This window comes from Grammomys surdaster, unplaced genomic scaffold (assembly GCF_004785775.1).
Source record: "Grammomys surdaster isolate TR1022 unplaced genomic scaffold, NIH_TR_1.0 165, whole genome shotgun sequence".
Taxonomy (NCBI): Eukaryota; Metazoa; Chordata; class Mammalia; order Rodentia; family Muridae; genus Grammomys; species Grammomys surdaster.
This window is the reverse complement of record NW_021604613.1, coordinates 8,221,821-8,236,310: the sequence shown is the minus strand read 5'-3', so window position 1 is coordinate 8,236,310 and position 14,490 is coordinate 8,221,821. Positions and strand designations below refer to the sequence as shown.

Sequence of the window (14,490 nt, the reverse complement as noted above, 5' to 3'; positions counted from 1 at the left end):
GTGTGTGAACCTATAGAATCATATGAATGTGACACAGTATGAGACTGAGTAGTGTACATGTGTTGAACCTATGGAATCATATTTGAACATTATTAAAGTTTTGGGCTTTTATTTATATATTTATGTCATGAAGCCAGCCCCACATAGGAAATATATTGTTTAGAAAATGTTCATTGGAGATTATATACAATTGTAGCCAATATTCATTTTAGGAATCAGAAAGAAGAATTAAATGTTGTGATTAACTTAGAAATCCTGTTTGCTTTGGACATAGCTCATTTCTTACAAGCAGAAAGTTGCCTTTTGCATGTAGGTCAACAAAGTGTGGATGCGATAGTCTGTGGCAGACTGCCATTAAGGTCAAATCTGAGCAATCAGAAATTGAATGCAGAGAGATCAACCATTACCCCATCCACCTTGTGCTGTGTTTTTAAATACAGATGCTTATATAGCACGTAGTTCATTACAGATGCCTGAGCTGGTTTTTTCTTGGGGGGGGGGGGTAAATGAGACAGGGTGTGTGTGTTTATATTCATACTAACATTCGTGAGTATACAGGAATTTTGACTGTATTTTTATGGGATGGAAAGAAGGCAGATGAATATAATAAAAGAACATGACTGATTTACTAGTTTATTAGTCAGTCCTGGTTAATTTGAATAGCTTCAGAAGTTTTCTTTCTTTAACGAAAAACATAGGCTTTTGAAAATTTCCCATAATGTTGAACTCTTAAGAATTAAAATTTCTATGTAAGAGATTCTATGAATACTAGAAATAGAAGGACTTAGCAAGACAAAACATAAAGTGCAAGTTGATCAGATGGAAACTTACTGCAAACACTTTCAGTAAAATTCTAAATCTTGTGTAATATGAAAAGTTGTTTTAGACAATCAGCATCTGTGACCTTAGTCAGCATTAAAGGTTTTGGGTAGTTTCTTCCATGGTCCTTCCTCGTAAGTCAGTGTCTCAGAGCCTCTTCTAACTCTGCCTCTGCCCTGTAAGGTGTGTCCTGTTTCATAGTCCAGTGTTCTGCTAATATTGTCTGTTTAAGCATGGTCAACACAAGAATCACAGCTGTGACCTCAACAAGGATAGGAGATAGCTAAATATGGTAGGTCATGGCTTTGGTACTCAGGTTCCATGTCTCTATCTGATAACTATGAAATTTTATCATAATAGAAGGAAGAAAATCATACACTAAGACAGTTTCTTTTCTTGATTTATTTATTTTTATTTATCCTTTGAAATAGATTTTTTCTCAGTTAACATATTCTGATTATGGTTTCCACACCCTCTACTCCTCCCAGCTCCTCCTCACCTCCCTTTGCATTCTATGGGATCCTTTTTGCCTCACATTCAAAAACAAACAGGTTTCTAAGCTATAATAATAAAATGTATACTTAATATAATAAAACAAAAGCTAACATATCAGAATGGGTCAAAACAAACAGATAGAAGGAAAAGAGCCCAAGAAAAAGCATAAAGAACACACATTCCCATAAAAAACTGAACTAGAAGCATATATATATATATATATACATATATATATGTGTATATATACATATACATATATATATATATGTATATATATGCAAAGGACCTATAGGGTAAAGAGAAAGAAAGATTAATATATATAAAAAATTTAAATGTACGTTAACATTTTAAAAAAAGGAAAAGTTCTAACATGACATTATGAAACAAGGAACCTCCAGTGACGCCGTTCAGTTCATCTATGTTGGTCATCCACTGTGGGGCATGCAGCCTACCCTTCAGAGAAGTTTGTTTCCCCCATTTTCAAGTACAGTGTTGGACCCATCTCATGACAGAAACACAGGAGAATCTATAGGCCTGGGATACTGTTCTGAGGGCACTATAAGATAAGCAAATAATGGAACTGCATGAAAGTTAGCTGATCTGATTTCTAATAAGACTCTTTCTTTAAAAGGACACCAGGGCTTAGGAGATTGACTAGGTAAAATACCTTGCCAACTAAATGCCAGGGAAGGTAAAATCACTTTCCTATTAGTGCCTGAATGCTGAAGACCCTTGGTGCTTACACAGTCACCAAAGGCATAGTTCTCTAGTGTAAAGAAAATGTGATCACACAGTGCTGTAATCTCAAGTATGCATAAGGAATACCAAAAGCATGTTCAGAGCACTGCATTTCCTGTTAGAGGCTCATAATGCCCTGGCTATTGAGGCTATCTTAAACAGTAAGTATAACAACCATAACCTGCTACATAGTAAATGTTTGTCTTGGGAAATGTGTCTGCATACCTCATTCTGCTGTGGATATTGAAACTGGACTGGAGAAGGAGCTGGAGTAGGTTTCCCCCACCCCACCCCCATTTCTTCATTTTTTTTTTCATGCCTATAACTAAGAGCACTGCAAGCAGGGTTATAGAACCAAAACTCTTCAGTGTGTTTAAGGGCTGAGAGGAATAGTGTAAGTTAAAGACTAGAACTGTGTATTGTGATTTTAAAAGAGCCAGAAAGATGCCTCTCCCAACATGCATTCTAATCCTCTGAGTGCAAAACCTTGATAAATGGAGTTTTTCTCTCCAAGCTTGGGAGTAAAGGGTGTCCTTTTAATGTCATCTTGACCTAATGTCTATCTCTGGACAATCTTGAGATTTTTTTTCTCCTAACACAATATATTTTGATTATGGTTTCCCCTCCTTCTAATCCTGCCAGCTCCCCCCCCACCCCCTCCAATTCAGATCCACCCCTTTCTGTCTCTTATTAGAAAGCAAACAGGCTTCTATGAGATAATAATTTAAAAATTATATGATAAAACAAAAGCTAACATGTTAGAATAGAACAAAACAAACAGAGGGAAAATTTCCCAAGAAGAAGCCCAAGAAACAGGTATAGAAACACTCGTTCACACACTCATAAAGCCCACAAAAGCACTAAACTAGGAGCGATGGTATATATTCAAAGGGCTTGTGTGGTAAAAAGAGAGATGGAAAATATCTTAACAACATAATGTAATCTAACTCGAATCTTTGCAGCTAATGGCAGAAAGCCTTACAGCTTCTTTTAAAATTCAGAATGATTGAAAATACAATATTCAAAATTTTCTTTCATCTTAAGAAAGAAAATCTTTTATCATTGGCTTATTAGAAGTCTGAACAAGATAGGACTCTTTGAAAAATGATCTATTTAAGCCAGAACCTAAGATGCTTAGGTTGTCTAGCTAAACCATCAAAGGATGCAGACATCTCAGGCTTATACTTACAGACTTACTTGAACGGCTTTGAAGGAAAAACAAAATGGATGTAATTTTTGATGACCTTAGGCATCAGCATCATGAATATTTACTTGTTTTAGGATATTGATCAAGGGCTGGGACACAGTTCAGTATTAAAAGGCTTGCTATACAAGCAAGAGTAGTCAAGCTTGAATCCCTACTACCTACATAAAGTGCCAGGCGCTGTAGTATTTATATGTAACCCCAACACTGGGTGGAGATGGGGTGTCAGATACAGGGATCCCTGGAGTTCACTGGCTGACAGAGAAGCCTGATCAGTAAGCTCCAGTTTCAGTAAGAGACCTTATCTCAGAAAATAATGTGGGCACTGGACCTCGGGCTTTAGCACTTGTATACAGACTCATAGTATATTCAAATACCACATCCACAACACAAAAGAAAGCCAAAAAATGGAGTTGTTATAAAGGCTGTCAGCTACCTTTCAAGTGAGTGTATTGCCTCCAGTGAGTTGCTTGCAGCAACTTCGTGGGTCATCTTTGCAGTATGTATTCTCCAGTTTTGAAGTTTAAGGGGTTTCAACAGTTGTCCCAGTGTGTCAAAATATTGATTTTATTCTATGTAGTCTTTCATAAACTGTAGTTCTTCTTTTATTCATTCATGCATGGGTGAATTTTTTTGCCTTTTTTTTCTTTCTTCTATATGTCTATTCATTCTCCCCATCATTGTGAAACATTTATTGACTACCAACTTTGAGGTATGATTTTAGATACTTACTAGTCTTGGATCAATGCATGAACCTAGAAATTGTGCACTTTGATGGCCGAACTGCTTTGTGATTGTTAAGGCGAAAACCAAAACACTAGTGTTTGCAGTCATTTTTACAATATTGTTAGAATTTTAGCTGTCTCAGCCCTTGGAAGCAACACTAGCAATGCAGGTAGTGAGCATGGTAGTCATACCACTGAGGGGTGGTGGGCTAACTTGGTGCCTTGAAAAATACTCATGTGTTAGGCTGACTTTTTACTGGGAGAGATGAGTAACCTCAGCCTCCTGTTCTCACTGTCAGGGCCCCTTCCCTAACGCCATCATTGTTTAGTCCCTTTTCACTGGCACAGAGTGTGCTCTTGCTCCTGGCGACTTGGTACTTTCCAGTGTCATTCTTCATGTGTTGGGTTCAATCAGCTCTCTCATGACATGAGATTTCTGCCACATCCATGGTGAGATTGACCGTCGTTTGTTTGTTTGTTTGTTTGTTTGTTTGTTTCATGATTGCTATGCTGTACCTTGACCAAGGAAGGCTGTCCCACTGCACAGACAACTTGCAATAGCTTGCAAATGGCAAGTGAGCATGCTGCTGGGACTGTGGGTAAATGCCTTTAGAGTGTAAAGAGTAAAGTGAAACCTTCCTCAATTTTATCTTCTGAATAATATAGCAACAAATAGAACCATTCATGACAGCACACAGGGCAACGGTAAGAACCCTGTAATAGAATAAATGAGCTTATAGGATGTCTCCTCTTACAGTGAGAGATGACATGTAGCTACTGCCTGGGCACCAGTCCTCCATTTCTAATCCACTTTGTTTTAGTGAAATGGAAATGATAAAGAAGGGCGTTCCCATCTCACCAATCTTTATGGTTAAATTGTGTATCCAATTTATATAACTATGGGATAATGCAGACTTTCTGAATGACAACAGTCTGTGAAAGACTGACTAAACAATCACTGTGTAAGATGATAGACCTCAGTCTTTCAGTAAGCCCCTTGCTTGTGGGAGTAGATCATAGAATCTTTTCTCAGAGAAAGTTTACATATCAGCACATGTGCTTAGGGCTGATATGGCTGAGTTGGTTGCTTTTAGAAGATAAATTTTGAATAGATAATCATGAAAAAAAATGTAATTTTTAAAATATGCAAAAGTAGAAGTAACTGTTTCTGGCATCGTACCAATTACAAGTCTCCTTTCTATGAAGGGAACTGGTAACTAATTTCACATTCTTTATCTAGAAATACCTTATTCCTATATTGATCTAGAAGTCTGTATTTTTTAAACAGATGATAACATAATTGCACTGAAATATGATATAGAGAAGTCCCTTTTCTGAGGAACACGTTGGGTTCCTAAATGCTGTATGAAATTCCGTCTCCTCCTCCCTCTGCACTCTCCAACACTCACTCCGCCCCTCTGTGGTGGAGGTGCAGTGAGGGACTATTACCTTAGGGAAATCTATTTTTAAAGATTTATTTATTTTATGTATATGAGTACACTGTAGTTGTCTTCAGAGACATCAGAAGAGGGCATTGAATCTTATTACAGATGGTTTTGAGCCACTATGTGGTTGCTGAGAATTGAACTCAGGACCTCTGGAGGAGCAGTCAGTGCTCTTAAAGACTGAGCCATCTCTCCAGACTGAGAAACCTTTTATTTGTATTTATGATCATCAGAGGATTCAGAGTTTCAAGATAAAGAGACATATCTGTCTTTTAAACATTCAAATAGAAGGTTTTATATCTTTGCTTTAGTAATTGCATAAGCAAACTCTCCCACACATTATTAAGAAGAATGGGATATAATTCTATAATTCATGGTTAGCTTCAGGAGCAGAAAAGGCCTTGGAAAGGAAGATGCCATTGGGTCACATCCTTCCTCTTGAGGCTTGGACCGCCTCAACCCACCCAGATCCTATGGGTCAATGCAGGAAGCCCTGTCTTTCCCTGTCCTGCTGCCTTCTGAGCCAGCACACTTTAAATACATGCTTTGGAGAAAATACTCTTGTTTTTAAGACATGAGATTCTTTTGTTTTGCTTCCCTGTGGCTTGAAGGCAGCAAGAGGATGTATTGTCTGCCACACGAGGTTGTGGAGAAAGCGGTTAAGGAAGATGGGGCACCCCTTGCTCCTCTGTCCATGTTCTTTCTTGCTGTTGAGTGAGGCTGGCCTCATGGCCCTGGACTCTTCCCCAGCTGGACACTCAGTCCTTACATTTACATTAGTTCACATTGACCCGGTATAAGTTTTTCTACAATGTTGTTACTATATGACATTTCTGCTTACAGTTAGAGATGACATCTGAGCACCAGCGCTCCATTTCTACCCTGTGGGCCAGTCTTTCAATTCCCTCTTCCCACCATGAAGGGACTCAAGTACATTAACTGAAATCTTTCTTCCTCTCCCATTTTTAAAAAGATTGTGAATGTCTTCCTAAACCACTCAATACTAGCTGAAGGCAAAAACAATACCACTCGCCACCACCGTGCGTCCTGCATGTTAAAGGGTAGTTGTTAGTGGTATCCTTTTGAAGGGACCAATGAGCTCCTATCCAAGTCCAAACACAACCCCCATTCTGTGTGGTACCCTGCTCTTCTCTCTGATGACTCGCCTCTGTGTATGTTTGTCCTGGCTGACGGATTTAAACCCCTCAGCTCTCTACTTCTTCAGAACAGCTCTGAAGGATCTTAGTGATCAGCACCACAGAATCTACTTTTGTACAGTTCAAGGTAAATTCACCATGGAATTGTGTGAACTCTAAATCGTTACAGAGGTGATGATTGTGTTGTTATTGTCCTTGCTGCTGTTGTAACAGGAAGTAATACCCCAAATGGATCAGTTAGCAAAGCTGCCACGGTCAGTATCCTCCCATTAAGACAATCAGTGGTGTTTGCTTGGTCTGTTACCTAGTTACTAAAACCTTCAAGATGTGCAGGCAGCGCCCTCTAACCTAAGAGTGGATGGAAGATGTCTTACCAAAGCATGCCATGTTTATTGATTTATGAGTACTGCTGCAGGCAGACTCACACAGACTACCAGCTCTCCGGTATTTAGAGTGTGGTGCAGATGAGCTCATGCCCATGCAACTCCTCACGAAAGCCACTGAGTTTTTCTCTGCTCTGGCAGCTCTTGGTGTGTGACTTAGGCTTGCTTTTGCAGAGTATTGCCACAGAAGAAAGCAAGTGGAAGGAGTGGCTTTGCTTATATCTGTAGATCTCAAAAACATCTCCAAACTTGTGTTAGTGTTTGAAAAAGCCATTTGCAGGAGTGTTCTGAATAAGGCAGAGAGCAACAGAGATTCTCAAGCACACTTGAGGGTCTGCAAAGCTTCTACTAACGCTTGCCTCCTCACTGCTCCTTAATCTTAAGTCGCATCCTTAGACCTTGTCCTGAGGCTCCGCTGTGCTCTCATTAACCTCCTCCCTGGTCCCTATATTCCTCCTCCCGGTGCTTTTCCTCTTTAGTGTCTTTCTTTTGTGATTTGCTATGCCTAGATGTGTCATCTCAGCAGTTAAACTGTAAAATGCCTACTAGGCCAGATGTCACTCCCAGAGTCCCTTGCTCTCTCTGGCACAGTGGTGAGCATGCATATTGTTGGTGCATAGTAAAATCTTTTGATTAGTGATGCTAACTAAATTGTGAATTATTCTGTGGCAATGAGTATATATGAAAGGACTTGGTATTAGCTGGACATGGTGGCACATTTCTCTAATCCTAGCATTCAGGAGGCAGAGGCAGGCTGATCTTTGTGAGTTCAAGTCCCACCTGGTCTACAAAGTGAATTTTAGGAGACCCAGGGTTCTGTTACACATAGAAATCTTGTCTCAAAACTCAGAAACAGCAACAAAAATTAGATAGATAGATAGATAGATAGATAGATAGATAGATAGATGATAGATAGATAGATAAGTACATACATACATAGATGATAGATAGATAGATGATAGTTAGATAGATAGATGATAGATAGATAGATAGATAAGTACATACATATATAGATGATAGATAGATAGGTAGGTAGATAGATAGATAGATGATAGACTTGATATTTTAGCTTATGATGGAACTTTCCTTAGGTTTAATATTTGGCCATTGATAGGAGGAGTATGGCAATATATATTCTCAGAAGAAAGTTTTCTTTATATCGTTCTCTTTAAGTGAACAAGTAAAGTCCTCCACAGGATACCATTTAGCATGCTCAGAAAAGTCAGTGCTAAATTAAGTTACTTGGGAAAATGTGTGGAACAGCCATCTTAACAATTCTGTAACTCAGGTGAGAGGAGCTCCCTCTGTAGGCCAGAACTGTCCATCTGTGGCCTGTCCTGCTTGCCAACGCCACTGCATCTAAAGAAGGACACCTGGGAGAAAATACATGTCATGGCGATTCAGGCCTTTTAGTGAGCAGAGACATGCTCCTGACTCTAAGTTTATATTGAAACACATTCATTTCATGCTTTTGAAAACTAACTGCTTTCTAAAACCTGCAATTGGTATATGCCTTGTCTTTTCTCGACCTTAAGTGTCAGAACAAATTTGTAAGGTATATGAGTGTCTATGTGCTCATCACTATGGATCAGGTCCCCAAATCTGATCCCTATTTAGTAGTCCATTCAAGTCACTTGGAAGATTAAAGTCACATGGGTTCCTAGAGCGTCCATCCAGTCTATGCTTTGTTAGACTGCTTTGCTTTCTATAGTTCTAGTAGCAGTTGTTGTGATCTGTTTATATTGAAGAAGTTAAAAACAGTCTGTGGAAGTCATAGCTAGCTTACAGAAAACCTGAACCACTCTCCTGTCACCCAGGACAGGCTAAAGTGAGTATTAGATAACAACCCAGACAGGAGGTGTAGCACTGCCTACCTCTGTGGGCACCATGGCAGGTGGAGCTGAGAGGATCACAGTCTTACCTTTACAATATGTTCATGTATTGTCTGCTCGCATTCTTTCTCTGATGCAGTTGAGATGTTCTTATGAAGTTTCAGCAAAGCTGGGCTCAGTGGCTAAGCTGAGAGGATTCAGAGTTCAGGGCTCTTCTGAACCAGAATGAGCTTCAGATTAGCTTATGTGATATACATATCAAGACCCTGTGAAAAAGAAGACAATAGAGAAAAGCAAAATAAATAAAATTCATCAGGAATTGGTAAAAATTGGTTGGTGCTGCTTGGAACAGGAGTCATGTATAGAAAGGATTGCCTGAGAGGGATTTGGCATTTCCTCAGTGGATTCAACTGTCTTTCTACCATTTCTTTGCAGCGGAGATCAAAATCTGTTTCAAATATTACCATGGCATTAGTGGAGCCCTGCGAGCTACAACCCCCTGTATTACTGTGAAGAACCCGGCTGTGATGGTGAGTTCTCCTCATTGCTGCCTTCCTCCCTAGGCCTGTGAAGAGTTCTATTTTTGCCTGGGTTACCCTGTCAGGGTCATAAGGGACAATGACAAGGAAATACATGGCAGTGTGGCCACTGTTTTAGGAAAGGAAGTGTGTAGCAAGGCTGCCATAACTGCATCTGTATTAGCAATCAGTGGGAAAACACTCGCTACAGATCGGTCCTGTGTGCCAACTGCTCTTCAAGGGAACGCCATGAATCACATGGTGTTCTGTCAGGAAGGCTTTTACTTGAGGCTAGGAGGAAATTGTGATACTACATCTCAGGTGGACTTACATGAATTCAGTGTGTAAAATGGAAAGTGTACCCAGTGAAGTCATAGTGGTTCTGCTGGCCAGTCACCTTGGGGAGCTCTCGTCGAAAGAAGGGTGTAATGGGAGTCGTATCTGGGTGCTTTCCTCAGAGGTCTGAGTGTAAATCACAAAGTGCCATGTAACAGTCTACTGTTTGGTAAAACATGGCCACTCAGTGGGAGCCAGCTTCTTCCTCAAGCCCTCATGTGAAGAAGCATAGTTATTTACCTTGAAAGGGAACTCTTCATTTCTAAGAGAATGGCAGTCTCCTAAGGACTGCTCTTTCGGTTTTCTGACATTTTTCTCTTGTTAGATCAACTTTAAAAATCAACAGTTCTCATAATTGACTGATGGTTTAGAACGATTCTTTAGGCTCCGATGTGTAAATCCTTAAAGATTTTGTCATTAGTAAAAATAAGCTGATAAAAGTCTAGAAAAGAACTTGACTCTTATGTCATAGAATCTTCACTGTGTGTGTGTGTGTGTGTGTGTGTGTGTGTGTGTATGTGTGTGTGTGTACACATTCATAGGGATGTTGCTTTTTCAGAACTGGACATGTAGTCAGTTTAAATCCCCCACATTCAGAAACCATTCTCTGCAGATGACATTTTAAGATTGTCCCGCCCTGCATGTGCTGGCTTTCACAGTGCTGGTGCCTCTGAAGTAGTCATTTCCTTTTGCTTGTTATTCAGATGCATCTCCAATGGGTGTGTCTACTACATGCTGAGCCTCCTGCTGGGACTCAGCTGCTGAGAAGAGCAGGGGGAGGGGTCACTGTCACTGCTAATACCAAGGGACAGTGGTGGCTCTGTCAGATCACTTAAGTTGTCATTGTGTGAGGTGAAGTGGGGTTATGGGAGCATGTGTAGTGGGATCTGTGATGACCAGAAAGTCCTGAGTGCAGGATAGCCCCATGATGGATGGATAGAAACTACTTGGGTGAAGAGGAAAAAGAAAAAAATTCTACACAAAAGGAACAATGTATGAAAAATGTTCAAGATCTCTAGTTAAAATTATATTAGAGTTTTCTCTAGTATAATAAACCTAGTACAGAATATAGAAATAATAGCCCACATTTCTACATAAGACTTTGTGGGTCACAAAATGGTTAACAATTGTTGACTATAAAATCTGCCATGCCAGTGTAACACTGGCTAAGACTTTCTTGTCATTAACACGGTAAAATGAAAAATTAGTATTGTTAATGTTATATACCTAAAAGAATAGAGACGTTTCTAATCAAACCTCTCAATCAAACTCATCTTGAATGAGATTAGACAATAAAAAGAAAGCCAGCACTTCCCGTATTTGGAGTCTTTCAGACTTGAGCAGTTCCAAGATCTAGTTGTTACTGAAGGTGGGGGAGGAGAGCGGGCGGAGGGGAGAGGAGGTGTCTAGCCCACTGCCAATTAAATGCATTGCAGTGACTTTTCTGGTGAGATTGCCCTGTCAAAGCCTGCAGTTTGGGGATAATTAATGTGCTTCAGTATGATTTCAGAGTTTTGTGTAGACAACAGCACTGCAATCAGGAGAGAACATTTTGATTAAAAGAACTCATTAGTGGAAGTGGTGGTCAGTAGATTTCTGAGCAGTCTGTAAACACTTGGGTTTGTATTCCTGGGTCTAACCTCCTTTGGGGCAGTCAGCGCTATGCTGCTGTAGCAGATCGGTAGTTCCCAGGGTACACAGCATGTCTTTACTTATTGTAAGTAACAGCACTGATATTCACAAAGCTTGCTTAGTATGATTCTACCATGACAGTTACAAAGAATAGCCTTGAGGGAGACAGCTAATTTCTCTAGGTCAGGAAATGAGCCATTGCACTAATCCTGTGATCCCCTTTCTCACAAATCCCTTTGTGATGGATCAAGAGTGTGAACCTCTGCTTCCTCTGTCATTTGTGTGTTGATGTTGCCGTCACTGTCATTCATCTGAGTACACAGTAGATGTCTGTGAGCCTTGCAACAAGAGACCCATCAGCTGCAGGGGCAGGCTCGGCACTGTTTTATTTCAGCACTTGGTTGGCACTGTTGCTTCTGGATTTCCTGGAATGGATCTATAGAGCAAGCTTATTTAAAAACCTCTCTCTAAACACAGATGCCAATATGTGTATTACAACGAATGGTCCTGGGTTTAGTGATAATGTTGGCCTTCCCTGGCTTTATTGTAGTGTGAGATAAAGTTATATATTTTTTTTAAAGTTATATTCTTTGAGCATTATTTCAGATGAGCATTTTTCCAGAGAGCAGATACTATTTTTCTATGAATTCTTGGATAATTGCTTTAGATAAGTCTTATCACAGAATAAATTACATTTTTAAAATGAAAACTGTAGGTGTCTTCTTTTGTTCCTTGTAGGTTTTTAAAACATTTTAATTAGTTTATACATCTGGTTTGGTGGTGTGTGCCTGTTATCCTGGCACTTGAGGAGGCTGGGACAGGAAGAGTGTGAATTGTCAACCGAGGCTACATAGAAAAATCATGCCTCAAAAAAGAGAGGGAGAGGAGAGAAGATAGTTTTAAATGAAGACAGTCCATGAATATTTTCAGTCACAAATAACTCACTCAGCATAAACAAGTTCCTGTTAGACACACAGGTTATAATCCTGGAAGGACATGTCTTACTTTTTAGGCAGTGGCCCTGTTTTGCAGACCTGCTGTCCAGGTACAGCAGGGAGTATAGGTTAGACCATCTGTCACAGGGGATGTCTGTATCACCTGCACAGCCCCTGTGTGCTAAATCTGCTGTCTAGACACTCTTCTGGTACCTGTACCCTGTTAATCTGGGAATTGTGAGTCAGAGGGATAAAATCTGTATAATAAGTCACATTTTTGTTGAATGAACAGCCTACAATCATCAAGAGAATAGGATTAAGGGTGCTGGGGAGTTGTAGAACTCAGTCAGTAAAGCCCTTGCCTTGCAAGTAGAGGACCTGAGATTGAGCCTTAGAAAACACATAAAAAATGTGGGGTGGGACTGGACACTCTTGTAATTCCATCGTTGGGAAAGTGGAGTCAGCAGACAGATCCCTGGACTAGCTGGCTAGCCAACCTAACCTACTTGGTGAATTTTAGGCTAATGAGAGGCCTTGTCTCCAAAGAAAAGGGGAAAAGCATCTGAAATAATAACTGAGGCTGTTTCCTGCCCTTCACATGCACACATCCACACATGAGAGACAAGAGGAGAGGACGGAAGGGGAGGGGAGGGGAGGGGAGGGGAGGGGAGGGGAGGAGAGGAATAGATAAGGAAAATTGAATGGTACTGATGCAAACTGATCAGGGGGCAGTTAATTATCACATAATCTTGTCTGTGGTATATAAGGCATAGGGAGACAGTGGAAGTGAGCATTACATCCTAACTCGGATCAGTGATGCTCACCTGTGATGCTGTACAGGCCTTACCTGGGGGTACAGAGAAGACAGAGAAGTATCAGACCAGAGACACCCAGCATTGGACAGTGGTGCAAATGAGAAAAATGTGGATAAAACCATATTTTACCCAGAAATTTGTGCAGTCGGGGAAGAGAGACTTCCAAATAGAAATGGATCAATTCAGACAACATAGGAAATTGAGGATTTATCTCCAAGAAGCAGAGTCAGGGGATGAAAAATTACTAAAAGGGCCAAGGGGATACCGTGACTCTTGATAAACTAACTTAAACATAAGTTTTGCCAAAGGCAGTCCAGATGATCAGATGGTAGCTGGAGCCTGGTGAGAGGTGAGGAATTTGATCTCATGTCAAGAGTGATGTCACACTGAGGATAAGGGTGCCCGCTAGATGATGTGGAGTTTTTATAATCTACCAAGTAGGACACACAAGCCTCAGGTCAGGCCTACTTAAGCTGAGGGCTCGCATGAGCTTGACTAAAGTTTGGTCAGGGAAGGAACCTTGGTAGGGTTTAATATGCATTTCATAATTAAATTCTGTGTGTGATTTCCATTTTCTACATATTCAGAACTAACTCTGCTTCAATTTTGTATCTTGTAATATGAACTTCTTTTGTCAGAGTACCACAAAGAACTTTCTTCTTAGAATCCATATGTTGTGCACTTATTGTACAGAAATTGAGAGAAAGATCTAAATTTACTTTGTAGTCTTTAAATTGCTAGTTTCACAAAAGATATAATTTATTAAAATTTTTTTAGGAAAAAATGATTGCACAATAGCATTACATGGCCCTGTTATGGCTAGTTCTGTTAGCCAGGTGCCTACACTACATTACAGCAGAAGCCTGAACACAGGTAGGATGTGTGTGAATACTCAGAGATACAAAGTAAGGAGGGATGACTTGGCACATATTAATGAATCTGATATAAGTCAAGTATTTACTCCCAGCTTTCTTATTAAATATGAAGGAATTTAATGTTTATTTTCACTAGTAGTATAAATATATTTATTATGTATCACGTATATTAGCCAGGCATAGTGGCACATTCTAATAATCCCAGCACTTGAGAGGAAAAAGCAAGAAAGTCCTGAGTTCAAGGCCAATTGAAAATTTGGGCTTTGTAGAGAGTTGGTGAAAATTACTAAGCAGGTGGAAGGTACAGTGACTCTTGCCAAACCAACCTAAAACAAAATTCCTGCTCAAGATAGGCCAGAATAACCAGATATTACTGGGGGAGGGGGGAGTGAAAAGGGATGATGAAAGTTGAGAAAACTGGTTGGATATCAAAAGTGATCTCATCTCAAGGGTAGGGAGTCTCTCCAGATGAAACAGGCCACCGTAAGCTATATAACAAGACCTTGTCTCAAATGTAACAGAAACACTACCATCATCAACAGCTATGTTACACACACACACACACACACACACACACACAC

At 40.0% G+C, this 14,490-nt stretch overlaps 1 protein-coding gene across 1 annotated transcript in view; it reads left to right on the top strand.

Moving 5' to 3' along the window:
- Positions 1–14,490, top strand: part of Hecw2 (HECT, C2 and WW domain containing E3 ubiquitin protein ligase 2) — a 203,930-nt gene that overhangs the window by 66,032 nt on the left and 123,408 nt on the right. Inside the window, exon 3 of the mRNA XM_028765597.1 lies at positions 9,234–9,328. Within this exon, the coding sequence (XP_028621430.1) occupies positions 9,234–9,328 (95 nt within the window). The remainder of the gene's footprint in view (positions 1–9,233; positions 9,329–14,490) is intronic.